At 50.7% G+C, this 16,245-nt stretch overlaps 1 protein-coding gene across 7 annotated transcripts in view; it reads right to left on the bottom strand.

Moving 5' to 3' along the window:
* Positions 1–1,796: 1,796 nt before the first annotated feature.
* Positions 1,797–16,245, bottom strand: part of RNF4 (ring finger protein 4) — a 34,295-nt gene continuing 19,846 nt past the window's right edge. For 5 of the 7 annotated variants that reach the window (XM_086404551.1, XM_086404548.1, XM_086404552.1 and 2 more), the window contains 2 exons: positions 13,706–13,785; positions 8,194–8,360 (listed from right to left, as the gene is read on the bottom strand). In XM_086404551.1, the coding sequence (XP_086260677.1) occupies positions 8,244–8,360; positions 13,706–13,785 (197 nt within the window). In that variant the 3' untranslated portion in view covers positions 8,194–8,243. Of the gene's footprint in view, positions 3,975–4,547; positions 4,597–5,148; positions 5,297–5,525; positions 5,536–8,193; positions 8,361–9,274; positions 11,711–13,705; positions 13,786–16,245 lie in introns of those variants that run through there. The other 2 variants (XM_086404554.1, XM_086404553.1) reach the window with 2 other exon arrangements.

The raw sequence follows: 16,245 nt of genomic DNA, 5'->3' as shown, positions 1-16,245 counted from the left end.
GGAGGCCCGGCGTGCTGCAGTCCGTGGGGTCGCAAGGAGTCAGACAGGACTGAGCAACTGAACAAAACCAAATAGTGGCAAAACAAAGAAACATGTAAGTCAATAAATCATGAACAAAGTGGATTTACCAAAGAAACACAAAGCTGGTATACACTAAAAGAAAAATCAATGTGAAACACAGTATTAACTGATCTCAAGGGGGAAAAGTCGTATACCCCAGCAGAGAGAAAGAATCAGTAAGGACATACGTCCATTGTGGACAAAATAAAACAGAAAGACAAACTCTTTACCTCATGGTTAGAAAAGGAATCTTCCTTTTCCTGCTAATTATCTTACAAGTCCAGCAAGAAAAAGAATGTTCCAAGAATTAGAACAAGTCAAGTTGGACTGTGAAGAAAGCTGAGCGCCGAAGAATTGATGCTTTTGAACTGTGGTGTTGAAGACTCCTGAAGTCCCTTGGACTGCAAGGAGATCCAACCAGTCCATTCTAAAGATCAGTCCTGGGTGTTCTTTGGAGGAACTGATGCTGAAGCTGAAACTCCAATACTTTGGCCACCTGACGCGAAGAGCTGACTCATTGCTGGGAGGGATTGGGGGCAGGAGGAGAAGGGGACGACAGAGGAGGAGATGGCTGGATGGCATCTCTGACTCGATGGACGTTGAGTCTCAGTGAACTCCGGCAGTTGGTGATGGACAGGGAGGCCTGGCATGCTGTGATTCATGGGGTAGCAAAGAGTCGGACACGACTGAGTGACTGAACTGAACTGAACCAAACCGAAGATGATACGGCTGTGAATGTAGAGGATTCAATAGTACCCAGAGTCTTAACAGAATAAAGCTTTGGCAAGGATGCTTACACAATATACAAAAACCACTATGTGCTAACAACAGAAAAATGTAGTTAAAACACAACTTAAGTTTCAAAAGTAAGAAACCTAGAAACAAGCCCCTTCAGTAGCCAGCTTTGCGGGCCCCGCTGCTGTTAACCCTCTCACGGGACGCTCATCTCCGTCTGGGGCCTGACGAGGACAGAGGCCTCCTGGATCCTGGCTTCAGGACCACTGCTGGGTTGCCGTGGCCACCCAGGATGTGTAGGGTCAGTCACAGCCCCAGGTCTCGGGAGGCCCGTACCTCAGGAGGGCACTGGGCCTGAGCTCTGCACTCAGGAGCTGTTCCTTTTCACCCTACCTAGACTATGCAACTGAGTTTTTCTCTGGTGGTCTCCTGTGAAAGGCAGGCCTCTGAAGTTCACCAGTCATGTGCCCCTGAGCCCCAGGCCTCCAGCACGTGAGCCTGCTCCATCTCGGGACCACCAGACAGGAATGGAGAAAAGGCACAGGAAAAGGTCGGCTCTGCCATCACTTCCTCTCTGGAGACCTCAGGCCCATCCGCTTCATCTTTCCCAAAGCACTAACAGGCACGCCATGCCCTCCTGGGCCCCTTTCCCACATGGAGGACAAGCCGTGTGTGGTGGGTGGTGCACCAAGTCCACACTGCTCAGAGCTGAGCTGGCCCTGGCAAGACGGACCAGACAGCCCGCAGTCAACCTCACTTCTTAGGGGCTGAAGTTAAAATTCTGCTTGATTAGGGATTTCCAGGGCCTGGACTCGCAGCCCCGCCCAAGAGTAACCCTCTTACCTGCTGGCTTCTAAGTTGGTACATGACCAAGCCACCTTCCCACACGTGTGCCCCAAGATACACAAAGCTGGAGGCAGACAGGAATCAAGTACCTTGGTCAAGGGTGCAGGGTGAGAGGTGAAATGGATCCCGATGAGTAAATGAACACACGAAAAAAGTACCTGGTTCAAGTTAATGATTTATTTTCACCTGTAACACTAGCAGAGAAGTCAAAAACAGACTGACGAACATGGATAAAGTTTATAAATGGAACAAAGAAAGATCTGAACTATGTACACTGAGGGAGGGAAAGGGGTTTTTCCATCTCTTTTCCTATTTTGCAATTTCTGAATAGGAGAAACTAAACATTTTCCCCCCGTTTAATATGAAGGAACACAACTTTTATGATCAACCATCTGTCCTTAAGCATAAAGCATAAGAGATTTTGGCTGTATGGTTGTCCTGGCTCCTGAAGTCTGGGTATTGTTAGAACATTAAAAAAAAAAAAAAAAAAAAGGAGTGTTCCATGAAGCCCAGAAGGAACTTCATGGGGACACCTGTGTCTACTCAAAGGGCAGACAGTGCCCGTCACGGTGACGAGAACTGATGTCCTGCCTTCCTCGACTGTAAGGAGAAAATAGTACTTTTATCAAACCAACTGGAAGTGAGCCAAACAGTTATCAAGTCAGAATGAAGCATGAATTTTCCTTTCACAGAGAAGGGACACTCCTTCGGCCCTGTTTAAAGTGAATTCTGTGCTGAGTCCCTGCTCCTCCAGAAGGAAAAACTGAAGGTCAGTTATTGCTAGCAACGCCAGAGGAGGCCCCCTTCCACCTTGAAGCTGTTTCACACGGAAGGCTGTGGGTTTGGCTTGAAGCCCTCTGAGGAAGGAGGGTGTGGAGGTGGAGGAGGCAGGCTCTGCAGGTCTCTCCCGGGAGCCACCCCTGGGCCACCATGCCACCTCCTTGAGGACTAGAGGCTCTCACACCTGGAGTTGAGCAGAAGGGTGTTATCTGGGCCCCTGGGGAGGAGGGGCCACAGTACTTCGCCACCAAAATCTAAGGAGCAATCGAAGCCCAAAGGATCAAGGCCTGAAGACCAGAAGAGCAGCTTCTGAAATAAATGTCAGTTGCAGGGGTGATGGTACCCAGCTTGAATCTGGAGAGCCGAGCTTTGAATCACAGGTGGCTGTGACTTGGGCAACAGGATGGACGTGGGCAGCTGATAAGGCCACAATTACTGCCACCGCCGCCCGGGTCTATGCTTGAGTAGACGTTAGGCAGTGGGAACTGAGGACCAGAGGGCCTATGGTAAACACAGGATGATTTTATCAGAGAAGAGGACACCCGACCATGTGCCTGCCCCACCGTGACTGCTGCGCCAGTGAGCTCAGGCGCGGGTCCAGTTCCTGAGAACAGGTGGTGAGCAGGATGGGGCGACACAGGCACGGCTCCGCAGGCGGCACGAGGCCTCCCAGGGACACTGAGAGCGCTACATCTCCTGGGCTGCTGAAAAGGAGGCAAAGAACGGGCTTTATTGCACATTTCGTTCTTAGAAAACTAGGGATTGCCCTGCCGAGGCCTTGGTGATCTGCAGGAACCTCTGACATCGATGTAGGCGGAATCATGGGTGGCCTCTGAATCACAGGAGATGGAAAACAAGTCCAGTGGTTGGTCTTTCCGGGGCCACGCTTGCATCTGGGATCCTCAGACTGGATGGACCCTGTGTGGCTTGTCACTGCGGTGGGCAGACGCCTGGGACGAGGTAGCGTGCCCAGGAGAGCTGGGCGGACCTGCGTGCTCTCTGACCAGGGCTGGTGCTCCAGGACACCGCCAGGAGGAAGGTGGGGCAAACTCTCCAAACAGGGAAAACTTCTTGGCAAACGTGCAGCTTCTGAAAGAGGCTAGAACCATGACTCTTATCTCCAATGTGCCTGACTCCCTCTCTCCTACCCTGGAACCAGACTACCCAGGAGACGTCGACCAGCTGGGAGGGGCCTGGCTCCAGCTCCACGGCGTCCAACTAGAGGCAACAAGAGGGTCTAAGATGGGGTTGGAAACAAGAGAGCAGTGTACATAGTGGACGTTGGTTCTGAAATAGTCTTTCTGAGCTCAAGACACTGGAGGCAGATGAGCCGCGTAAGGCTGCACAGAGAGCCCAGCCAGGCTCTGTGCGGCCCTCGTCTCTCCCGAGCGACACTCAGCACTTCATATGTAAATGGGGTGGTAGCGTTTGTGGCTCATCTTTTTCCTGCAAGTTGGGCAAGTGTTAGCATTCTTCAGGGAATCACGGAGGCACTGGCTACAGAAGATGTGGCCACATTCTGTAGAAACAATGAGACGCCCGTTCTGCACAATCTGGAAAACAAACAGCCTTCATGTCACATCTTGTACCGGAGCAGCCGGAGCCCCAGCGTCCACTCCCGCCTGTTCCTAAGATGACGAATGAGCAGGGAAGGGCCGGGGGCTGCAGCAGGGAAGCAGGGAGGGGGTCTGGAATACTGAGGATGCTCCTCTGAGGCTCAGGCGTATGGGCGGTGTCTCTGAAGCTGAGGAACAGGCAGGAGCCAATCTCGGGCAGCGAGAGCCCAAGTTGAAGCCCTGGGGCTCAAGGAACCCCAGGCACTCAGTGGGGCAGAGCCAGAGGGCCCAGGGCCACGGAAAGCACTAGCAGTTCCTCTGAGGCCGGGCGGGACGCGCAGGACTGGCTCTTGCACAGGGCAGTGCAGGGAACGAAGGAGCCAGAGTTCACGACTGTGCGGCCCAGAGAGACAGCACACCCTCCCCTCACAGACGTGCGCCAAGCCACGTGCCGGCCCCGGCATGCCTGCGAGACAGGTGTCAGAGCCCACCCACGGAAGTGCTCATCTCACTCCCTGCCTGGAGCAGCCAGAGACCAGGACCAGGGGAGACGCAGCCGAGCCTGCTTACCTCCGAGTACCCGTCCATGCAGATGGGGCAGCTGACGGTGCCCGAGGGCCTAGAAGCACAGAGCTCACGTCAGGAAAGCAAGCTGGACGGTCAGCTCCTAATGCTACGTGGCTCCATCTAAGCCGCCCATGCCCCTTCCTCACAACAGCCTCCTGCGGCCCTGCCACAGCCCAGGCACTTGGGAGGCTGGCAGTCCCATGGTGCAGGGGTCCTCAGAGAAAGGGGGCAGAGAGGGCAAGAGTGCAGACAATGGGAGTCCCCCTTGCAGTCTCCGTGTCTGGGGCAGGGGCTGGCCGAGCAGCCCCTTCCTCACCCCCAGCTGCTCACACACGACCTGGCGGTGCCTGGTGCACCTGGTCAGTCACAGGGGGAACAGCGGAGCCCAGCCTGGGATCCGCCCGCTACCCAGATGCTTCAGTAAGCCCTTCCTGAGCCCAGGGGTTGAAGCATTTGCTGAGGGGCCAGTATTTGTAACACCCTGCCTCCGCCCAACCTCTTCACTGGAAATTGGAGGAAGGAGGGATCCTCATTCCGGGGACAAGCGCCCATGTGTGCAGAGACTTCCTGGCAGACGGCCTGCCCCCAGCAAGGCCCCTGGTACCTGAAGCCTGTGGCTGCGCTCCTGGGGGAGTGGGTGGTCACGTACACGTCCTTGTCCCGGGCCAGCTCCTCCTCATCACTGCTCACCACACAGCTATCCGCGTGGTCCTGGCGCAGCCGCCGGCCGTTCCTCCTCGGCCGCCTCCTCTCTAAGGTGCGAGTCCTCGTTCAGGGAAGGGCCTCTCAGCCCCATCCCTTTCGGGACCAGCTGCCTTCCCAGCCGTCTTCCCAGGAGGAGCCCCCAACCCTGCTGCAAGCAGGCCAGGGGTGAGTCCCCGCAGCAGGCAGAGCTGCCTCAGGGGGTGTTCCTGCCCACAGAGCAGGCGGGCCTGCAGCGCTGCCCTCGCCCAAACCCAAGGAAGGAGGGAGACCACTCACCTTCAACAATCTTGGAAACAGGAGAAAAACAAAAGAGAAAGACACAGTTAACTTGACGTATGATATTCTGTACTCTTTAAAACTCTTCAACAATCAGGCTCACACACTTGGGTCCCACGTGGGGTCCTCAGGGAGCAGCCAGGCCTCAAGTGGCCGAGCCTGGCGCCTGGTGCTGAGGAGTCCCGAGAGCTGGCACGTCACTCACCCTCCCGGAGCTGCCCATGGCCTCTTCTGAAACAGAGGCTCCAGTGCCCACAGCGCCACACCACTGCGAGGACCAGGCGAGACTACACGATGCCAAGGGCACCAGGGGACCACAGCCCACCACCCACCCCGCCTATCCTCACACCCCACAGGCTACTGCCAGAGATGGGGCTTTTACTGGGAGAAGGCTTTGCAGGGTTCATGCCTTACCAACCGGAGGAGGTCAGGCAGGGACCCTGAGAACAGCACATGCCACGCACTGAGACCAACCCAGCCCTGTGCTGGAGGCGGGCAGAGACTGGCAGGGAGGACCTACCAGTCCAGGCCGGGCTCCAGGCCCAGCGGCCTCGCCACGCTTCGCACACACTGCAGTTCTCACACGCTGAAGTCCCCGGCTGCCCTGCCGCTCCCGTTGTTCCCAACAGCATTTGCTCACTTTGTGTCTCTGTCACCGTCTAGTAATTCTCACAATATTTCAAACTTTTTCATTGTTGTCATATTCATTATGGCTCTATCTGATCAGTGATTTCTGATGCAACTACCCTAATTGTTTTGGGGCACCACGAGCCTCACCAATATAAGATGATGAGCTTAAGTGATAAATACGTGTTCTGACTGTTCCACAGACCAACTATTCCATGAATCCCTCCCTCTTCTTGAGCCTCCCTACACCCTAGACACAACAAGACTGAAATTAGGCCAGTCACCTCACAGCGGCCTCACAGTGTCCAAGTGCAAGGAAGAGCTGCATATCTCACTTTACATCCCACCCTAGAAATGACAAAGCTTAGTGAGGAAGGCACTTCGAAGGTTAGGACAGGCCAAAAGCTAGGCCTCCTGCACCAGTTAGCTAGCTTGTGAATGCAAAGGAAAAGTTCCTCAGGGCAACTAGACGTGCTCCTCCAGTGAACGCACAATGATAAGAAAGTGAACAGGCTCACTGCTTCTGCGGAGAAAGTCAGAGTGGCCTGGATGGAAGATCCAACCAGCCACAGTATTTCCATAAACCAAAGCCCAAGCCAGAGCAAGGCCCCAACTCTCTTCAATTCTGTGAGAACTTAGAGGGGCAAGGAAGCTGCACAAAGTGTGAAGCTGGCAGGGGTTGGTTCCCAAGGTCAAAGGAAAGATGCCGTCTCTGGCACATCAGGGTGCAAAGGCAAAGCCCCAAGTGCTGATGTAGAAGCTGCAACAAGTTACCCGAAAGAGCAGCCAAGATCACTAACGTGGGTGGCTACACTAAACAGCAGGTTTTCAGTGTAGACAAAGCCTCCTGTAGAAGGAGACGCCATCCAGGACCTTCGTGGCTAGAGAAGTCAATGCCTGGCTTCAAAGCTCAGACTGACTCCCTCGTTAGAGGCTTAAATAGCTGACTGAAGTCAATGCTCACTCACCATTCCAAAAACTCTGCACCCCTAAGAGTGGTGCTAAATCAAGCCCCTCTGCCTGTGCTGCGTGGATGGAACAAAGCCTGAGTGACAGCGCATCTGCTTACAATACCGTTTACTGAGTACCTTAGACTGCTGACTCATGCTGCTCAGAAAAGATTCCGTGCAGAACATCCCCTCTCTCTGACAATGTACCTGATCACCCAAAACCTCTGATGGAGATGGACAACGAGACGAATGCTGTCTTCTTGCCGAGTAACACAACATCCTGCAGCCCTGGATCAAGGAGGCGTTTCAACTTCCAAGTCTTGTAATTTAAGAAATATATCTCTAAGCCTACAGCTGCCATAAATAGTACTTTCTTTGATGGATCTGAGCAAAGTAAACCAAAAACCATCTGGAAAGCAGAGATATCACTTTGCCAACAAAGGTCTGTATAATCAAAGCCATAGTTTTTCCAGTAGTCATGTATGGATGTGAGAGTTGAACCATAAAGAAGGCTGAGCGCCAAAGAATATGATGCTTTTGAACTGTGGTGTTGGAGAAGACTCTTAAAACTCTCTTGGACTGCAAGGAGATCAAACCAGTCAATCCTAAAGGAAAACAGTCCTGAATATTCATTGGAAGGACTGATGCTGAAGCTCCAATACTTTGGCCACTTAATGCAAAGAGCTGACTCATTGGAAAAGACCCTCATGCTGGGAAAGATTGAGGGCAAGAGGAGAACAGGACGATAGAAGATGGAGGTTGGATGGCATCAGCGACTCAATGGACCTGAGTTTGAGCAAACTCAGAGAGACAGTGGAGGACAGAGCAGCCTGGTGTGCTGCAGTCCATGGGGCCACAGAGTCAGACAAGACTCAGTGACTGAAGAACAAATGATACACGGTGGCCAGAGAGCTCCCTTCACTGGTGATGACTGTGTCTCCACGTTCAATGGAAGAAGAGCTCGGAGATAAGACTTCTTGCCCAAAGGACAAAAAGGACCCACACAGCCCAGCCTCCCAGCTCCACGCCCTTCCTGTGACCTTGAGTCACCTCCTAGCTGATGGACAATAACATAATTTGTAGAATACAGCTAAAGATAATATAATCTTTAATTCATATATTAGAAAAAATATGATTAAAATTAGCAAAATAACTCAAAGGAAAAATCAATGAATGAAAACAAACTTATAAGAAAAAGGATACACAAAGCTAGAAGTTGGTTCTTTGAAAGATCGAATAAAACTCTGGTGATACTAATCTAAAAAAAACAGAAAACACAAATAGCCAGTATCAGAAATGAGACATCACTACACTACAGATTCCACAGAACTGAAGACATTACAAATTTATGCCAATAAAAGTGAAAATTTTGGATAAAATCAACAAATTCCTACAAAGTATAATTAACAAAGTGAAGTGAAAAGTGAAAGCTGCTCAGTTGTGTCCAACTCTTTGTGACCCCATGAACCATATCCCAACAGGCTCCCCCTGTCAATGGGATTCTTCAGAAAAGAACACTGGAGTGGGTTGCCATTTCCTTCTCCAGGGGAATCTTCCTGACCCAGGGATTGAACCCATAACAGGCAGATTCTCTACCATCTGAGCCACCAGGGAAGCCCGATAATTACCAAAGCATGAACATGTAGTTGCTCAGTCATATCCGACTCTTTTCAACCACATGGACTATAGCCCACCAGGTTCCTCTGTCCATGGATTTTCCAGGCTAGGATACTGGAGAGGGGTGCCATGCCCTCCTCCAGGGGATCTTCCTGACTCAGGAATCAAAACCGGACCTCCTGCATTGCAGGCAGAGTCTTTACCGTCTCAGCCACCAGAAAAGCCCCAATAATTACCCAAACCTACTAAAACTCTGCTGCTGCTAAAACTCTACTTCTGCTTTATTGATCACGCCAAAGCCTTTGACTGTGTAGATCACAATAAACTGTGGAAAATTCTGAAAGAGATGGGAATATCAGACCACCTCACCTGCCTCCTGAGAAATCTGTATGCAGGTCAAGAAGCAACAGTTAGAACTGGCATGGAACAACAGACTGGTTCCAAATTGGGAAAGGAGTACGTCAAGGCTGTATACTGTCACAGTGCTTATTCAACTTATATGCAGAGTGCATCATGCGAAATGCCAGGCTGGATGAAGCACAAGCTGGAATCAAGATTGCTGGGAGAAATATCAATAACCTCAGATACACAGATGACACCACCCTTATGGCAGAAAGTGAAGAGGAACTAAAGAGCTTCTTGATGAAAGTGAAAGAGGAGAGTGAAAAAGCTGGCTTAAAGTTCAACATTCAGAAAACTAAGATCATGGCATCCGGTCCCATCACTTCATGGCAAACATTGACAGACTTTATTTTTTTGGACTCCAAAATCACTGCAAGATGGTGACTGCTGCCATGAAATTAAAAGACGCTTACTCCTTAGAAGAAAAGCTATGACAAACCTAGACAGCATATTAAAAAGCAGAGACATTACTTTGCTGACAAAGGTCCATCTAGTCAAAGCTATGGTTTTTCCAGTGGTCATGTATGGATGTGAGAATTGGACTGTGAAGAAAGCTGAGTGAGCACCAAAGAATTGATGCTTTTGAACTGTGGCATTGGAGAAGACTCTTGAGAGTCCCTTGGACTGCAAAGAGATCCAACCAGTCCGTCCTAAAGGAGATCAGTCCTGAAAATTCATTGGAAGGACTGATGCTGAAGCTGAAACTCCAATACTTTGGCCACCTGATGTGAAGAACTGACTCACAGGAATAGACTCTGATGCTGGGTCTTTTAGATTGAAGGCGGGATTTGGAGAAGGGGATGACAGAGGATGAGATGGTCGATGGCATCACCAACTCGATGGACGTAGTTTAGGAAGCTCCGGGAGTTGGTGAAGGACAGGGAGGCCTGCCCTGCTGCAGTCCACGGGGTCGTAAAGCGCTGGACGTGACTGAGGGACTGAGCTGCAGCGCTTTATGTGTAGAGTTCTACCAACTACCCGAGGGAGGAGTAGCCCCAATCTTACAAAACCTTCTGGAGAACAGAAAAAAAAGGTGCCCAAATCACTTTATAAAGATACCAAAACTCTGATATCAGAACTTTATAAAGAAAAATTACCAACCACCAATCTTACTCACAAAAAACGAGGCAAAGATTACATATAAGATATTAGCAAACTGAGTGTAGCCACATAGGAAAAAAAAATTATGTTACAACCACAAAGCTTAAGTAGTTTAACACTAGAAACCAATGTCTTCAACATATGAAAGGGGAAAAAAACCATCACTAGATTAGACTTAAATTTCAACACTGATTTCAGGATGAAACTTATAGCCAAACATGAAAAAGAGAAACTTCTCCACTCTGGTAAGGGTATCGACAAACCCCAAAACCTTACAGCAGAGGCCTTATTTAATGGTAGAACTGAAAGGACTCTTTCAGATTTTGAATGAAACAAGAATGCCCATGACTGTCACGTTTTTACTCAGCCAATAATGAATTTTTTAGCCAGTGTGTTAAGGCCAAGAAAAAAAAAAAACCCCGAGAAGAACCAAAACTTATTTACACAAAAATTCAAAAGATTTACAGATTAAGAATTGTTGGACTAAAAAGAGAAAAATCAATTGCATTTCTTTATATTAACAAATCAAAATTAAAAAGAAATGAAAATTTGAAACACCATTTATAGCATCCTAAAATAGTACATACCTAGGAATAAATCTCCTAACAAGACATGCAAAATCACTCCAGGGTATAAACTTTACTGTGAAGTATCTAATCTTGGTGTTCAGTTGCTTAGTCGTGTACAACTCTTTGCGACCCCACGGTTAGCAGCACGCCAGGCTTCCCTGTCCTTCACCATCTCCCGGAGCTTGCTCAAACTCACACCCATTGAGTTGGTGATGCCATCCAACCATCCATCTTATCTCAAACCATACACAAAACTCAATTCAAATGGATTATAGACCTAAATGTGAAACGTGAAACAGTAATACTTTTCAAATATAGGAACAAATTTTTATGGTACAGGATTTTCATCAACAAAATTGATAAATTCAACTATATCAAAATTAAGATCCTTTGTATATAAATCAAAAAGAGAAAAAGAAAAGCCTCTGAATAGAAGATTCAATACACAACTAATGGCAGGCTTGTATTTAGAAGTTATTAAAAGAAATGAGACAAGGCAGGCAGTCACAAGGAAAAATGAGCAATGATTCAGTTTAAAAAAAAAAGATCCCAACAGGCAACACACCAAAGAGGACAACGAGCCACCAAGCACGGAAAGGCATCTGACCCCAACAGGAACGGGGAGAAACACCCTGAAAGCACGCGGGAGACTCCATGCAATACCAGACGGGCTACAAGTGCCGTGGCGGGAGCCTGGGTGGGGACGCCTCTCTGGAAGATGGGGGGTCACTGCCCAGCGCCTGCTGAGGGCACGCACCCGGACAGAGTCCGCACAGCTTCTCCTTCAGTCTTCAGAGGGCTAACCAAAGTTCTACCGTGGCCCTGGGGTGTACAGATGCCGAGCTCCTCCCAGACGGGGTCCAAGTGGCACACTGAGCCTACCCCCTGGATTCCGGGCGGCTGTTAAGATTACCCCAATCTAGGAAACAACACAATCGTTTCACTCTCCTGAACACGGCGTCTGATGTAACCCTAATCTTGTAACCCCTCTAATAGAGGCCCCTCATCTTGAGTTAGTAACATTACTAGGTATTCCAAGTGGATATTTCGTGAAAATTTCAGTCTGGGTATACTTCACACTGTAAATTTTACAAGTGGCATTTGGATGTTAAAATAATTATCAATAAAAAATGAAGAACGATTAGACTAAAAGGGATGCTACCAAATCCCAATTATTCTATGTCTGGGAACACTGAGGCCACAGGAAGGGGACTCCTCCACCAGAACCCGGGACCCCTGCTTCTCAAGCTTGGCTCCCATCCACCTACCCGCCCGGCCAGGCTCTCCACCTGCTCCCAGGACAGCCCCCAGTGCCAGCATTCCTGTCCCAGAGTCTCCCAGTGACTCTCCACAGTCAGGGACACAGCAGGAGGCTATAGAGCTCAGAAAAGCAGCCCATGCAAGGAAGGCAGATGAACCATCAAAACAAAACCAGGGCGTAAAAGGGGATGTGACGACGCTGGCTTGTCACTCAGTAGCAGCCATTGGCGTCCCCATGAGGGCAGAATCCTGGCCATCTCCCCAGGGCCTGGCACGCCACAGGTGGACACCAAGTGCTGGGCCAACAAGGACTGGCGGCACTGTGAAGTGTTAATCAGCAAATGAGCTGCAAGCTTCAGCCCAGGTGCCAGACTCAGCTGTCTTCTCAGAACCTCAGGGAGCTTGCCAGGAACAGCAGCAAAGCTGGATGTATGCGCTTTAGAAAACACTCATAGGCCCAGCGGGGACCACTGATAGCTAAGCCACCGAGACTTATCTCCAGGGAAATGACTGTCTCTCACTCAGAAGCGGTGTCCCCGAGCACTCACACATAATCCGCTGGGACAGCTGACAGGCTCAGCAGGAGCAGCTGCCCGGCCTTTGTGGCGGGGGAACAGATGCGACGGACGGACACACAGCCGGACAGCCCAGCAGTTTCAGAATGGGCCCAGGGTCTAAACCTCTTCACTTGTCAGGTCAGTTCCCTGTCCTCACACACTTGCTTCTTTTGAAGGCTCGAAGCTTCTCGGTGTAACCCTGAGGTTCTAAGCACAGCCAGGAGAGCCCCAAGGCCATGGGCTCCTAGGCCGAGGGGAGACTCAGCTCCCAGCAACCTCCGCTGGCCCCAGCAAACCAGTCCTCAGCAGCACTGCCCCCCACCGCCCCCCTCACACGGGTCCCCCTCCGCTCTGCACACCTGTGCCCTCTATCAGCAGCATCCTGAGACACAAGCGCACCCTCAGGAAGCAGGCAGGCTGAGCAGACTCCCAGCCCAACCCGAGGCGGCACCCTGCTTGGTGGAGCTGGGCTGTGGGACTGGCTTCCCCATCCCCGAGCAGGTCTCCTTCCTGGAGGCCACGCAGGGGCAGGCGGTACCCCAGGGCAGGGGTGGTGGGGCAGCAGCTCCCAGGCTCCACCCTCTGGGAGCCATGGCACCGTCGGGCACCAGCGGGCAGTGTGGGGGGCCTGCCTGCTCCACAGCAGCAGCTTCCAGGCCTTGAGACCCACCCCTGGCAGTGCTCAGCGAATGTCCCCATTCCCACCAGCCAAGAAGGTGGAAACTCACGTTTACTGGGCACCGTGCTGGGTGCCAGGCACTCAAATAAAGGATTCTTCTAATCCTCACAGTACCCTACTGACACGGATGGCATTATCCTCATTTTATGGACAAGCCAAGGAGACTAAGTAACTTGCCCCAGGTCACGCAGCTGTTGTTAAGGGTGGAATCAGGGACTAAAGAGAGACGGAGCCTCAGAGTTCTCCCCAACTATGCAAAGGAGGCTCACTAATGATTAATTAAAGCAATAAAGTTACAATACATGATTTTCCTCAAACATTTTCCACCTTGAGTGCCATAACCTGTGACCAAGGCCTTCGGATGTGCCAGCCAGGGGCTCACCACCGAGAGCGCCAATGCTCAGGCTCCCCCACTTACCACAACGGAGTCATTGTGAGTCAGGTCGACGACCACAGGCTCTAAAGATTCACAGGTGAGGTCCACTATTTCGTCTCCAGCTTCAAAATAAAGCATTTTTAACAAGCTTTGGAGGGAAAGTAAAGGCATAGTGCCCAGTTTCATTAATATGACAACTAACAGAACACGGCTTATACCAAACATCCCTGAAGTACAGTAGTAAAGGGGCAAGCAGTGAGCACTCCTCGAGTTCTGCTCTGAACAACACTGTGCGGTTTTACCCAGCACCCCACCCCTCCCCGTGGCTTCACAGCCCACCCCCACTCATTGACAGCAGAGAGGCAGCGGGTCACCTGCTGTGGGTGGGGGTGCACAGCCGGGGAGCGACCAAGCACACTGGCCTCGGGCTCTGCGGCGGGTCTGTCTGAAAGCTCCGCTGCCCCGATCTCAGGTCAGGCTATACTCGGCACCGCACAGGCTGTACTCGTCCCCAGTTACATTCTGATCTCCATTTAGCCCGCCAGCACTTCCCAACTTGGTTGGGCCACAACGGTTTACTCACTGGTCCCCCAAAACCCCAACTTGCCAGGAGAGGTTGAGCCTGTCCTGCCACTTGCTGTGAGCCCGAAAGCACACTGCACGTCTATCCACGCACGGACACGTGGGCCACAGCGCTGAGGTCGGGCGGTGCACAGCCTCCATCACCACAGACGGAAACAAGGCGCACAAGCACCTTTGGTTCCATTATTCGTAACATTAAAAAAGGAGCGGGAAGAGCGTCTAAAAGAATGGTCGATGTTTGGGGAGAGTGACTTGTAATAATTTACCATATTCAAACTTTTGTTTTCCTGGATTAGAAAGTTCACAGCAATAAAAACCATATGTCAAAGATTCCAACGTAATTTATACAAAATGATTTCTTTTAAAGAACAGTCCATAATGGATCTATCCTAACTTACAGAACTGCTTCTCTTTCTGGTGAACACAATTTTGGGTTCTTACAATAAAATACATGCCAGCGGGCAGCGTGTGCATGGAGTCCTGCACGTGGGTGTGAGGCTCACCGAGGACGGAAAACGCCACGTGGAGAGCAGTGGGCCACAGGCAGGCTGGAGCCCCTGAGCCCTTGAGAGGCACACACGGACTCAAGTGTTCCACGGGAGCAGACTCCTGCACGTGCTGGGGGCGCGGGGGAAGGGGTGCGGGGGAAGGGGCGCGCCCAAGGCTGCATGAGTCTGTCAGAAGTGAGGTCAGAGACCAGAGGCAAGGTGGAGGGCCTTACTCCCTGAAGGGCCACGACATGACCTCAGGCAAGCCGCTTCTCTCCAAGTCTCAGTTCTCTTGCCTCATAATTATAAAAGCAACCTACTGTATGCAGAGCAGAGGGATGACACGGGCCATCTGCCACTCCCCTGAGCAGGCCAGCAGAGGGGAAAGAGCCAATCTGCTTCTGCCCGTACCAAATGCCCGCCAACCCAGGAAGGTCTGTACACAGGTCTGCCTTCTGGGGCAATTGTTTGTCTTAATGAAGGAGAGAAGAAACCTGAGTACTTCCTGAGGCCAAGTTTAAGGTGAGACACAATTTCAAAGAGAAAAGGTGGACCCAAGGATGCGTAGCCTCCTTGGATGGCTGGTTAGGCCCAGGGGGCAGCTCTGGCTCACTTCAGCTTTGAGTTGTGAATGGTGAGTCTGAGACTGTAGGTCTTATAAATACAGTGACTACGCTGAACCTTGTATAGTGCTATCTGCCAAGCACAGTTCTAAGTGTTTCAAGTCACCTACTCATTTCAGAGCTAGAACACCTCTACACAGAGCTACTGCTTATACACACCCCATGATCCACGCACACACACATGCCACAATCCTCGCACGCACACATGCCATGATCCTCACACGCACACATGCCATGATACACACACACACAGCCCCATTCATTATTCAGGTGTTCACACATGCCATGATCTGCACACACGCCATTATCCTCACACATACACACCATTTATCTGTGTGTGCACATACGCCATTATCCTCACACACACACACGCCATTATCTGCACGCACACACATGCATGATCCTCACATACAAACAGGCCATTATCCTCATATACACACACACGCCACTCATTATCCACATGCACACACACCATCATCCATGCACACACATATTATCCTCACACACACACACGCCATGCTGCTCACACACACACAAGCCATTATGCTCTTAAACACACGCCATTATCCACGCACGCACACACGCCATTATCCTCCTATACACACACACCATTATCCTCATATACACGCCATTATCCTCATACATAAGAACACACAGGAGAACTGTACAAAAAAGATCTTCAAGACCCAGATAATCACAATGGTGTGATCACTCACCTTGAGCCAGCCATCCTGGAATGTGAAGTCAAGAGGGCCTTAGGAAGCATCACTACGAACAAAGCTAGTCGAGGTGATGGAATCCCACTTGAACTATTTCATATCCCGAAAGATGATGCTGTTAAAGTGCTGCACCCAATATACCAGCAAATTTGGAAAACTCAGTGGCCACA

Source organism: Bos grunniens, chromosome 6, assembly GCF_055505025.1.
Source record: "Bos grunniens cultivar Pamir isolate PY7600 chromosome 6, Bosgru_T2T1.0, whole genome shotgun sequence".
Taxonomy (NCBI): Eukaryota; Metazoa; Chordata; class Mammalia; order Artiodactyla; family Bovidae; genus Bos; species Bos grunniens.
This window is presented reverse-complemented; position numbering and strand designations above follow the sequence as displayed.